The sequence below is a fragment of the Megascapheus bottae genome, chromosome 2, assembly GCF_031878675.1.
Source record: "Megascapheus bottae isolate mThoBot1 chromosome 2, mThoBot2.hap1, whole genome shotgun sequence".
In the NCBI taxonomy this organism is placed as follows: domain Eukaryota; kingdom Metazoa; phylum Chordata; class Mammalia; order Rodentia; family Geomyidae; genus Megascapheus; species Megascapheus bottae.
The window spans coordinates 59310728-59324303 of NC_143510.1; the positions used below are offsets into that span (position 1 = coordinate 59310728).

The 13576-nt window shown below is 40.2% G+C and overlaps 1 protein-coding gene across 8 annotated transcripts in view; it reads right to left on the bottom strand.

The window, feature by feature from the left end:
- Grip1 (glutamate receptor interacting protein 1) overlaps nucleotides 1–13576 on the bottom strand; it is a 615745-nt gene that overhangs the window by 29063 nt on the left and 573106 nt on the right. For all 8 annotated transcript variants that reach the window (XM_090328055.1, XM_090328040.1, XM_090328060.1 and 5 more), the window contains 4 exons: nucleotides 8826–8970; nucleotides 6465–6604; nucleotides 6110–6301; nucleotides 2981–3137 (listed from right to left, as the gene is read on the bottom strand). In XM_090328055.1, coding sequence (XP_090184181.1) covers nucleotides 2981–3137; nucleotides 6110–6301; nucleotides 6465–6604; nucleotides 8826–8970 — 634 coding nt within the window. The remainder of the gene's footprint in view (nucleotides 1–2980; nucleotides 3138–6109; nucleotides 6302–6464; nucleotides 6605–8825; nucleotides 8971–13576) is intronic.

A 13576-nucleotide genomic window follows, 5' to 3' on the forward strand; every position in this document is an offset into this window, starting at 1 on the left:
AAGTAGCACTCTACCACTTGAGCCACAGTGCCACTTCTAGTTTTCTGGTGGTTAATTGGAGATTGGAGTCTCATGGACTTTAGTGCCCTGGCTGGCTTTGAACCACAATCTTCAGGTCTCAGCCTCCTGATAGCTAGGATTACAGGCATGAGCCACTGTGTTATTTTTCGTTCTTTTTTTTGTTGATGTTTATTTTTAGACAGATAGTCTATGGTGATTGCTAAGCTGGTTTCTTAGTTGTGAACACACTTAATTCTGGCTCAATTTTTGATGGTTCAATTTTTCATTTTCATTTTTTTAGCATTTCTCCTTCTTTTCTATATTCTTTTATCCTTTTTACTCCTTCCCTTATCTTTCTGTTTCTTTTAATTTTATTTTATTTCAGTTCTTTTTCTCTTTATTTTCTTTATTCCTGTTATTGTTTTTCTGTTTGATTGTATTTATGTCCATTTAAATTCTGTCTAGTTGTCTCATCCTCTCTTATTTTTGGTTGGTTTAGTTTATTTGACCCTTACCAGAGAGTTGCTCACTGGCGACAACTATACATAATCTCTTTGTCTGCACTACAATACTCCTCCCTAAACAAATGTGAAACAGTATTTAGATAAGGGAATACTAGTCTATGATTCAAAACCTCTGATTTAAAGTCTATGCAATTGTAGGGCTTGATGGTGTGGTTTTAGATTTGAATGTTTTTGTTTCCAAACGGATAGAACAAACCATAGAAACGCAAGGAAAAATGGCCAATCAAGGAAGCTCAACTCCCACAGAAAATAACCAGGCAATAGAGCAAACAAAAAAGGACCTAGAGGATAGTTCTCAAAATTCTTTAAAAACACTACTGATAAGTAAGTTTAATTAAAAGACAGAAAGCCCACATAAGGCCAGGTGTGAACACGACGAGACAAATCAAAGATTATTGGGGATTCATGGAGTTCACCAACAGAAAGCAAAATGAATTCCAAGAAAAGGAAAGCGAGTATAATAAAAAATAGCTACTTAGCTAAAGGATATAAAAGAAGACACAAATCAAGAAAGTAAAGAAGTGGTGCTGTGGCTGAAGTGGTAGAGCTCTAGAGCTCTAGCCTTGGAAAAGGCCAAGGACAGTGCTCAGGTCCCAGGACTGGCAAAAAAAAAAAAAGGGGGCCGGGAGTTTGGCTTAGTGGTTAAAGTGCTTGCCTAGCATGCATGAAGACCCAGGTTCGATTCCTTGGTACCACACACAGAAAAAAGCTGGAAGTGGTGCTGAGGCTCAAGTGGTAGAGCTCTAGCCTTGAGAAAGGCCAAGGACAGTGCTCAGGCCCTGAGCTCAAGCACAGGACTGGCAAAAAAAAAAAGGGTGAACTCATCAGCATGGATACTCACTAGATACTATGTTGAAAAATGAAGCCTACAACTTGTAGGGGAGAGGAGTCAGGAGGGAAAAACTGGGAGAAAATGAGTTAAGAAGTGACACATACTCATTACCTAACATGTGACTGCAACCCCTTGTATATCACCTTGACAATAAAAATAATGAAATACTTAAAAAGGAAATAAAAAGAATTGGAAAAAAATATTTAAGAGAAGTACGTTAGGACCAGAAACACAAAGATCCCATGTTCTCTCTCATATGTGGGAGTTAGAATTAGTTCATATACACAGTTGGGTGGCATGCAAGAATATACAAATGTGTTAACTGAAATATGGCAGACTTAGGAGAAAACTCAGTGTAATCCTTTAGAAAGGCAAAATCAAACTTCAACAAAATAAAACACCAGGAAATGAGTACTTGAAAGGGATAGGGTACAGACAAGGGGAGAGCACTAGACAAAGGAAGAGAAAACGTGCGGCAAAGAATGCATCAAAAATTCAATATATGGGCTGTGGCTCACTCTGGTATTCCTAGCTACTCAGGAGGCTGAGATCTGAGGATCACGGTTCAAAGCCAGCTCTGGCACAAAAGGATCTGAGACTCTTATCTCCAATTAACCCCAAGAAAATGGGAAGTGGAGCTTGGCTCAAGGGTAGGGTGGTAGCCTTGGGCTGAAAAGCTCAGGGACAGCACACAGGTGGATGACCCCGCCCCTCACCCATACACAAAAAATTTCAATATATATCCTACAAAATTAAGGAAAATGAGGGGAGGGAGGGAGATTGGGTGAGAATAATAAAAGGGGGTCTTTTCAAGACACATTGCATTTATAAACTGCTTTGTTAAATGACAACTCTTTTGAACAACTATTTCAAGATACTAAAGTAAAAAGAAAAGAGAAGGGGTTGGTTGCCACAGGGCAAAGAGAGGGCTCTTTAAACTTAATGCTAGTCTGAGGGCTGCCACCATTTTTTCCTTCCTTCCTTTCTTCTTTTTTTTCTTTCCTTCCTTCCTTCCTTCCTTCCTTCCTTCCTTCCTTCCTTCCTTCCTTCCTTCCTTCCTTCCCTCCTTCCTTCCTTCTCTCTCTCTCTCTCTTTCTCTCTCTCTCACTCTCTGTCTGTCTCTCTCTCTCTGTCTCTCTTTGTCTCTGTCTCTGTCTCTGTCTCTGTCTCTCGCTTGCTTGCTTTCTTCCTTCCTTTCTTTCTTTGCCAGTCCTGGGATTTAAACTCTGGGCCTGGGCACTGTCCTTGAGATTTCACAAAGTTAGCACTCTACCACTTGAGTCACAGCATCACTTCCTGCTTTTTCTATGTATGTGGTACCACAGAATTGAACCCAGGGCTTCATGTATGCTAGGAAAGCAGTCTACTACTAGGCCATACTCTAGGCCCCTGCTGCCACCATTTTCTTTTTGGGAAACCTCTTCCATGTTGTATGGTAGTACCAGGCTTTCACTGATGAGATATACAATTCTGAAACATGCCTTGTGGCCAACCTTGGATGATCAAAATGGCTTTAAGAAGCCAGTGAGAACAGTATGCTCTGGGAACAGAAAGGTTCAAATCCTGTCCCAAATGGCTCCTCCCAAATTCCTGTTTGATGGGGTGGCCTGGATGCAAACCTTACCCACTGGCCATGGACCGGTCCCACTCTTCATTACTCAGCCCCACGTCTGGGTAAGTCTGGCTTCGAGGCTTGGGGACTGGAGATATGCTGCCTCTTTGCTTTGGACTCCTCCAGTCATAGGTGTTGAAATTGTATCCCGTGGCCTGCAAAGTGGTGCCTAAGAACATAAACTAGGTGTTAGAACTTGGCCTGAAAATCAGTCTACCGAAACATGACATTTTTGGCCAGTCGAGTAGTCAAGTAGAAATGGTAGCCGTAACAATAGCAAACATGTAGAAGGTGTTTACCACGGACCGATCCTGCACTAAGTATTTTATCAGTTCCATCTTATTTATTCATCATAACCAGATTTGGCATTAATATTATTTGCACTTTACAGATGATATCCAAGTTTTTAAAAGGTAGGTTTAATCCATATGCAAGAAGCAGCTCCAGTCATAATTTTAGTAGAATCCATTTTCAGATCCTCAAGTCCCATATACTAGTCTTCTCTCGACTGCCACAGCTGATGCAGTGCCAGGGTTCCGAGACCTGCCAACTCCTCTCCCACATCCCTTTCCACAATTGTTCTTCCACCACATTAAAAACCAAAGACACACACCTCATCCACTTCATGCCTTTGAAGGTGCTTGACTTTGGGTTATAAGAACTCCCAGCTGCCTTATCTAGGGATACTATGGGAGAATCCTGCTCATATGAGAAAGGTTCTTGGGTCTTATTTTAGCCAGGAAAATTCATGGTAAGGTCTTAATGCCTGCTCCTAACCCCCATCTCTCTCTGGGTCTCAGATCTGGAACTCAGAAGTAAGATGGCTGTCAGGATGAGAAGTCTAGTACATTATTATGTTTATCTGATTTGCAGGGAGTTATGTCTCGATTAATTTCATGGGTGGGATAGTAATATATGGCTTCAGAAGTTCGATTATATAACAAATATTTTCCTGTAGTACCAAATATTTGACCGAAAATACCTGTGAAATGTCAGTTTTTGAACACTAAGGATAGAAGTCTTTGAAAAAGAGGAAATACTTTAAAGTTAACATCTCATTTTCTCACATAATTGCAGAAGTGTGGCTAGCTGTTTGGGAAAAAGTCTTGTGTGAGACTGTGAAGTTTTCTGTCAAAAGTGTTGCATTTTTTTAAAAGCCACATAAATCTTTTCTTGAAGCAGAGTGGTTTGATAACACGGAGGGAAAACACGGATGTTCCTCCTGGTTCCTTTTGATGGCTATTTGCTTTCTTCTTCCCAGACAAACCAACTAACCACAGATACATGAGCTTTCACTTCTGCTACAAAACAAGTTCAGAGAGGCTTGAACTTCACACTTTCTTTAACTGGCTTTAAGCTTTTAAGAGTCAAATACTTCCTTGGTAGTATTCTTCTGGTGCTGCTCATATCTGACAAATAGTAATTTGTATGATCACATCAAGTTCTCTGAGGAAATTCTGATATATTTAAGTTGGGCAGGTTGATTTCTTTTTTCTTTGTTTCTTTCTTTTTTTGCTAGTCCTGCACTTGAGCACTGTCTTTGTTTTTTTTTCTCAAGGCTAGAACCCTACCACTGGAGCCACAGCACCACTTCTAGCCATTTCTATGTATGTGGTACCATGGAATTGAACCCGGGTCTGCGTGCATGCTATGCAGGCCAAACTCCTGGCCCCTGGGCAGGTTGATTTATGATTTGTGTTCCAATCATTGTTTCTACATCATTCTAGGCAACTGAGGCCTGAGTATAAGGATGCAGTTGAATAGATGTGCAGTCTCATTATTAGAAAGATGTTGAGCTTGGACCTGGTTTCATTTTCACATATGTAGGTTGAATATTCTGACTTCAAGGGATGGATGGGATTAGGAGAAATAGGGAAGGGATGACATTGACCAAGAGGTATTGTGTTCATGAACTAAGATGGTGAATAGAAATCCCTTTATACAACTACTTAAAATGAAAGACAATTTTGACTTATATTTTTCATCCTGTGTTCTTTAGTGGTTTATAAGTTTTTAGGCAAAACTAAATGTCTGCTGTTAGTTGTGGGTTTACCAAAGTTGTCACACAATATTACAACTTGGGACAGTTAACCTTTCCTTTTCAAAAAATATTTGAATCAAGGGTAGACTGCTGGGGAACTAGGAAAATTAGGGCAAGAAGAAATCAGATACACACTCCTCTCACTAAGCAACCATAACACTTGGCTGTGCTTTCCAAGCTATATCTGTCAAGATGGCATCTACTGTACTTTCAGGTACTATGACCACAACTCTCTAATAGTGACTACTCAGGGAAACCTCTTCATGTTTCTATTTAAAGCCAGTGCGCAAGAATAAATGGGAGTCACAAATCATTGGCTACTCTTTTATACCTACATTCAAAATTCCCCAATCCATCTTTGTGGAAAGCTTGCAAAAGAAAGAAAGGAAGTAGCAGAGATTTACAATAGAACAAAATCTAGAGACATTAGGCCAAACAGTATGACACTAAATGTAAGGACCTCCAGGATAAGGAAACAAAAGCCATATAATGAGTGACTATTGTCCTTAATGTACTATGTTATCTCTCATCTCTTTTGCCATCCCTTGGTTATCTCATATTGTTACAATATTTCACCTTGTTATGTGATATATTTTATATGTGCTTAATTGGTTATTTGAAATTGGATAGGGAAGGGGGAAACATAAGTGGGGGGAGGGTGGGAGGGAAAGGGGGCCATGTCATAGGAAAGGGTATCAGTGTTTGTGAAGTTATGCACCTTCTATCTGGTGAATATAATGTAATCCTTCTATTAATCACAATAAAAAAAGAAAGAAAGGAAGAAAGAAAGAAAGACAGAAAGACAGAAAGAGAAAAGTAAAAAAAAAAAGACAATGGGTCTGTCTTCAGTTAACTACTTTATTCTATGGCCTGTTTCATATCCATGTTAAGCTTTAAGGATAAGATTTGCATTGAATACTTGGCCATCAGAAGTTCTACTGGACTTATTAGTGTTTGATAAATATTCATGACTTATCAGCACAAAGAAGGAAATGCAAGGCTGCCCAAGTGGACATACTCCATGAGCTCAGTGTTGTAGCACTGAAACACCCGTGGATTAAATAAAGACATTCTTTCATAAAGCAGAAGGTGACACTCACCTTGATTCCCATAGCTGGTATCTATTCCTGACCCATCCCACGAGTCCACAGCACTGTCCACGCTGGGCACGGTGGAGGGGAACAGATCAGAGAGCTTGCCTGACTTCTGTGTTGAAGAGTCCTCCTCTACATCTCCCAGTTCACTCAGGTGGCTGGGGATAGGAAACTTCTTGGGACTTGATGCTGACTGGGCTTTATAGACAGAAGAGGAAGTTTAGTATCAGAGTCAATAAAGATATTCAAATACTCTGTGGTTGGATAGTCATTTCTCTAGAACACAAAGACACTAGCACATTTTTTTTTTAGGGAAGGAAATGCACTGGAGATTCTTAATTGAGACTCTTGCCCCACTCACCATCTGTCTGTTTCTTAATTTTCAAGGTGACAGTCTCTCCCGCCATCTGTAACAAATGGATGGCTTCACTCAGAGGCTTCCCTTTCAAGCTGCTGCTGTTGATGGCTAGGATTCGGTCTCCTATGTGGATTGCACCCGTTCTGAAACACCAGACCGGAAGAGGGAAGTAGAAAAAAATTTCTGCATACTACTGAGGATAAATTCCCACAACACATTATATACTCATAACAATAAAGACTTGGCAAGGGTCTCTAAAAGTCACTTGTAGTTCTTCCTCTGGGGAATGTTAGAAGACTATTGTATCTGTGGTGAGTTATGCTTTCATTTCAAATAATATCAGAAAAATTGGTTTCATTAGTTTTGAAAATGAACTTGGGTATTTTTTTTAAACTCCAAGATAGCTGAGTTGTTTGGGTAACTCTGTAAAAGTCCCAAGGCAATGAACTCTGTTTTTTAAAAAAGAGGAATGTATGGGATGCTCTTTTTTTTTTTCTACCAGTTTATGATGTGTAATTTAGTGAGGCACGACTGATTCAGACATTGTAATCCTAACTACTCAGGAGACTAACATCTGAGGATTGTATTTGAAGCCAGCCTGAGTAGAGAAACCTCACAGACTCTTATCTCTAACTATCAAAAATGCCAGAAGTGGATATGTCAGTTAAATGGTAGCCTTAAGTGGAAAATCTAAGGAAGACCTTGGAGCCCTGAGTTCAAGTACTGGCATAGACATATACATATATGCACACATACATCTTTATATTTTTATATACACATATAGATAGATGTGTGTGTGTGTGTGTGTGTGTGTGTGCGCAATGATGACTAATGATGACTTCATGATTGGGTGATTCTTGAACAATGATAAGCTAGTGGTATCTGAACTCATTTCCATTACCTAATCACCTATTTAAATCTCTCCGATATTTATTTTCCCTACCACTACTCTGGGGATTATTGTCTTACAAGGAAAAGCTGAGGATTAAAAAGGAAAACATATGTGAATACCTTGCATGTTGCTTGAAATGTGGAAAAGAAAAATAAAACAGAATTGTTGGTCAACAAACTAGGCCTTTTTATCTTCATCCAGAGTGAAACAGTGGATTGAAAAGCACAATACTGATGTTTACCACATCTCTTCCACCCTACACCAGGAAGCACTGGGGGCAAGGATGGTGTGAAAACTCAGGTCTGTGACCTGAAACAGAGGCTGGAAAGTCTGAACCCTTTGGTTGGCCTGGCTTACTTTAAATGCAGTAATAGGAGTTAACTTACAGGACTTCTAGTGACTAAGTGATCTGACCACAGCTTGCTCCTGGGGCCATGGCAGCTGTGCTTTTGGGGACAGCAGAGGTGAGCCAGGGGCACCCAGGAGGATATGTTAAACTAGTCTATTGTTTCAGTATGCCTAAGAAAGTCGCAGAAAATAATAGCTTCACTCATAAAGTTTTAGTTTATAGACTGAAATTCTCTCTCACCTATACCAGTTTAGTTTCCTGTAAGAACTAGCTGTGGAAGAACTACTTCATTGAATCCAGTCAATATTAATATTTGATTTGTTGTTCTAACATAGATATTTGGACAGGAAGATGTCCAAAGAATATTATACTTTAGATGTCTCTGCAAACAGCAGAATATTAAACTTTCTTTTTTTTAAGAATTTAAACTTATTGAGCTGCCTTGGTAACCCCATCTGAAGGATGAAGGTGCTAACTGAGCTACAGCTCTACAGTTCCCCAATGCTGAATCTTTGTTTTGAAAACCATTGGGTCCAAGCATCAGTATAAATGAAGTACGAGAGCTGAGTCACAAGAGAGAAAATCTCAGGTGCCTAACAACATGTCTCAGAGAGAACCATAGTTTAGGGGAGAGGTATGTGCATGGGTTCCAAGGAACAAGTGTACACTGCACATTACATGGTGTTGCAGAGAGGGGTCACTACACTTTGTTTCCTGTAATCTCTGAAGACAAAGCCTGTATTATCCTCTCCTCCAAACATGGCAGCTAAGCACAGCACCTGTCAGGTAACAGAGACTCATCAAATGTTTGCAGAATTGAATTGGACAAGCCTTTTAACCTTCCTGAACTCTAGTCTCTTCTCAAAATGGACACACTATAAAACCACCTCGAGCTGACAATCGTCAGTTGGTATATTTCAGGAGAGTCATATTAATGCTAAGCCCAGGACAGCTTTGACTGCCTACATACAATGCCCTCAAAAGTCAAGTCAGCACTCAGCTTGATTCTCAAGCTCTTCCAATCAATCCTTTGTGCAGACTTAAAAGTCAACTGCAAAACAGACAGGGGAGCACCTTGTACAGCGGTGAGGAAGGCAGCCCCTGTCACACACAGGTCTTTTACCTTTCAGCCAATCCCCCTTTAGTGAGGCTTGAGATGATTATAGGATCAAATGGCTCTTCAGTTCCTGAGATTGTGATGCCAAGGGGTCCCCCATAGCGTTTCAGCTCCACAGTATAAATAATTGCTCCGGAACTTTCTTGCTCATCTGAAATAAATGCCAAGGAAGTATAATTGGTTTCTTTGGAGGAAGCAAAATAATAAGACACATGCTCATACATAAAGTAGGAAATGCAAGTATCACCATCAAATCATTATGTCTCAGAAAACAATGGTTTTTGAGAAGTAGGCTTTCTTAATAGGATCTTATATTTCAATAGAAGGGGAAGACTGCTTCCAGACTTAGGGTTTAAACCTGTGACTGGTTCCTTTGCAGGGGACATAGAACTCTCAGTTTTTGAGTGCTCTTTGTCTAGCTAGTGCTTGCCCAGCATTTTTTTGTGAAGTATGTGGTAAATATCTACAGAATAAACATGTGACTAAGGAGGTATTCTGAGAGTAAACAAGAGATTAGACTGTAGGCTCTCCATTTCTAAGCTTTATTTGCAAATGAAGCCAATAAAGAAAGCTGAAATATTGTGCTCAGGGTTGGCTGCATGATGGCATTTAAGGTGGACTCGGTAGGAGCTGTTACTCTGAACCACCTGCACATACCATTCCACAGTGTCTTAGTCCTGTTGAGCAATTCCTGAGTATTAAAACAGAAGGTCAAATGATTATTTCTCCTCTGCTAGTAACGTAAGGAGCCACACTGTAAGCTAGATCTGAGAAGTCTATATATTTAGTAGTCTAAGATGTTTCTGAATGTGGTCAACCTTAAGCATTAGCAGAAAGAGGTCATGGGTCACTTGGAAAGCGATGGGTATTTTACTTGTGTCAGAGGGTTGCATTATTTAGTCTTAGAATCCAAAGGATCTTATTTGTTTATGAAAGGGTTTAAAGTTTCTGAGTGTTTTATTCTTTGAGCCTGGGAGCTATGAACGGTTAAGGAGCTGTTTCATTTCTGTACCTAAGTATACAATGAAATGGTCCAGCAGCTACATAACAAAACAGTCAGCTTTTAGAGTCAAACTGTATCATGGTGAAGTATTAACACAGTCACTTTTTTTTTTGCAATGAGCAGCTGTTCATTTATGATATGAAAAACTAAAATAAGGAAAGAAAAGCTTGAGTTAACAATTCATTTATCTGTGTGTGTAGAGAAGAATTAGGAGGAATATAAAATGAAAGGCTCATGGAGTAATGTGGGTGTCAATAAGTCCCATCTTGTCAGCATTTACTTTACTCCTGGTCAGAAACTGTGAGTTCTAGCTGGGCGAGGTAACTAATGCCTGCAATCCTAGCTACTCAGGAGGCTGAAATCTGAAGATCACAGTTCAAAGCCAGCTCAGACTCTTATCTCTAATTAACTGAAAACTGGAAGTGAGCTGAGGCTCAAGGGATAGGGTGGGAGCCTTGAGCTGAAGAGCACAAGGACAGTGCCCAGGCCCAGAGTCCAAGCCCCACAACTGACGAAAAAAAGAAAAAGAAAAAGAACCTGTGAGTTCTGCAGTGCAGCCATCACCTGCAATTCCTGTGTGATCTACTTATCACATTGAGAAATAAAGATTAGTGTCACAAACTACAATGTAGGAATCAACATTTTTTTAGAGCACAAAGCTCTCCGATATTCAACTGTATATTAGCAGCTGAGCTTTCTCCACATCAAACCTAACATGTTTCCTTAGATGGTTCCCACATTTCATTCAGGATGCTGCTTAAATCATAGCCCACAGGCTGGTCACAATCTATTAAAGGATCCAGAAGAAGCATAGAGACTCAATGCAATCAAATAATGATCAAAACCCAAGATTTTTCGATTTATAATATTTTGATACCCCTCCCCCTCAGAACTGGCTTTAATCTAGATGGTAGTTTATTATTGGGTACATAATATGTACTGTGTATAGCCCACATCAATAACACTATTCTGGATCAAATTTTGTATAAGCAATTTGATTAGTGACAGAGTGATATATTAGTGGCTGCTGAGTATTCTGCTGGCTGTCCTGTGTGGATGGGTATGCCACTGAAAAGGCCTGAGCTTTCAATACATGCGATATAAACCAAGCAGGAGCACAAGCTTCTCAGTAGGCACTAGATATTCTGGATTTAGGCATCAGTTCCTCATGGGATTCAGGCAAAAGGATAGTTACCCAGCACTGGGAACTTACAAAGAGTTTCAGTTGAAACTTGAGTCCAGATGGAAACAATGTAACCCAAAGGTGGTGAGAGAGGGGGTGGGGAGGGAGAGGGTGGGGAGAGGAGAGCAGTCTCAGGGAGAAGAAGGCTGACTAAAATAGTCTAGTTAGCTCATCCTTTAAGCAATGGAGAGGTAGGACTAGTTATCTTTGGACAATTCTACACGCTGCATCACGAAGGTAGACAGATTTAGGAGAGACCATTTTAAGCCACTTTATATGAGGACTTACTGGCTGTGTAAATGAGTTGCATTTTGGCATGTCCACATGTGCATGCAGAGTAATGTGAGCAGGCTGTCCATCACTCTCACTCCTCCCTGTTTTGTTCCCCCCAAAGTAATCTCCAAAGCTACAAGTCTCTATTTTCACACATGTACATGAAGTATTTTTAATTTTTTATTGTTATTATAAAGGTGACATATAGAGGGGTTATAATTATATAAGTCAGGTAAAGAGTACATTTCTTTTTGGACAATGTCACCACTACCCTTGCTCTACATAAGGTATTTATGTAGTTATACGTACTTTATTTATAAAGTATTTAACAACTCTGTTCACATTTTCTCCTCCCCCTAGAACTCTCAACCTGCAAAGGATCTGTTTTACACACATTTCCCTTCCCTTCCCTTCCCTTCCTTCCTTCCTTCCTTCCTTCCTTCCTTCCTTCCTTCCTTCCTTCCTTCCTTCCCTCCCTCCCTCCCTCCCTCCCTCCCTCCTTCTCTTCTTTCTTTCTTCTTCTTTTTCTTTCTTTCTGACAGTACTGAGGCTTACACTCAGGGCCTGGACACTGTCCCCAAGCCTCTTTTGCTCAGGGCTAGCACTCTACCATATGAGCTCTAGTTCCATTCTGGCTTCTTCTGTTTATGTGATACTGAGGAACTGAACCCAGGTTTCATGCATGCTAGGCAAGCACTCTATTATTAAACCACATTGCTAGCCTGTTCATTTTTTTTTAGCCGTATACTAATTGTTTAAAGGAGTTTCACCAGGATATTTCACACATGCATATACAATGTTTTAATCAAATGACTCCTATGTTTACTCCCATTTCCCCCATTCCCATTATCCTTAATTATTCAAGAGCTTTTAATGAATTTCATTTTGCCATCTCCATTCACAAACGGGTTGTATTTGGGTATTGTTCACATTCTCATCTTTCTACCCCCCTCAAATAGTTCCACAATTACAAATATATTCTCTCTTTGTATGATCATGTGTTTATGTGTGTATATGTTTATTTTTTAGGTTTAGCCTGGCTACCACATAAGAGAGGAAACAAAAATTTGGCCCTCTGAACTTTACTTTCTTTGCTTAACATAATAGCCACCAGTTCTATCCAGTACATTGAAAAAAGAACAGAATATTATTCTTTTTGGATGAATAATACTCCATGGTATAAATATGCCACATCTCTCTTTTACCTGGCTTTCATTTGCCCCTCCTTTTCCTTTCCTTTTTCCATTTACTATCTCCTTGCCTTTCTCTTGTCTTTCTTTCTCTTTTCCTCCTCCTCCTCCTCCTCCTCCTCCTCCTCCTCCTCCTCCTCCTCCTCCTTTTCCCCTTGTTCCTCCTCCTCCTCCTCTTCCTCCTCCTCCTCTTCCTCTTCCCCTTGTTCCTCCTCTTCCTCCTCCGTTTCTTCCTCCTCCTCCCCTTTCTTTGGTTAGTACCAAGGCTTGCACTCAGGACCTTATTATGTTCACCCACTTAGCTTTCTTGTTCATGGCTGGTGCTCTCCATTTGAGCCATGTCACCATCCCAGCATGGTTCACAGGAGGGTGAGTTTCTCAGACTTTTCTACCCATGCTGGATTCAAACCATCACATGAACTCCCATGAATTCCAGATCTCAGCCCTCTTGGGTAGCTAGGATGAGAGACATGAGCCATAGGTGCTCACCATAGCATCTTTCTTGATCCAGTCATTGGTTGTAGGGTATCTGGGTTATTCTCATAGGCTGTCTATTGTGAACAGTGCTGCAATGAACATGGGTGTGCAGGTTCACTGAGAATGTTAGAATGTCTTTCAGACACATGCCCAAGAATTCTATCACTGGATTTCATGGAGGTTCTCTCTTGAGGAACCTCCATACTAATTTCCATAATGGTTGCACTAGTTTACATTGCTGCCAACACGATAAAGGGTTCCTTTTTCCCTTTATAACCTCGCCAGCATTTGTTGTATCTGTTGATGGTCATTCTGAGAAGAGTGAGATGAAACCTCAATGTTATTTTGACATTTCTTTCTAGGCATCAGAGGTAGAATATCAGAAGATACTTCTTAGGGTGTTTAAGAAGGTTAGGAAGTTCCAGAAGAAAACCAAGAAATTGGTAACATCTTTACTAAGATGTTGTCACGTTCTAACACATGGAGAGGTAAATGGATGATGTAATGGTGAATTTAAATCATGACAGAAAGGGATACTATTTCTGACTTCAGTATTTGCCAGAAAACAGAATTGAAAAAGGGATGAAGAGACATTATAACTGAAAGCATGAAGCAGATCTTTTGGGAACCT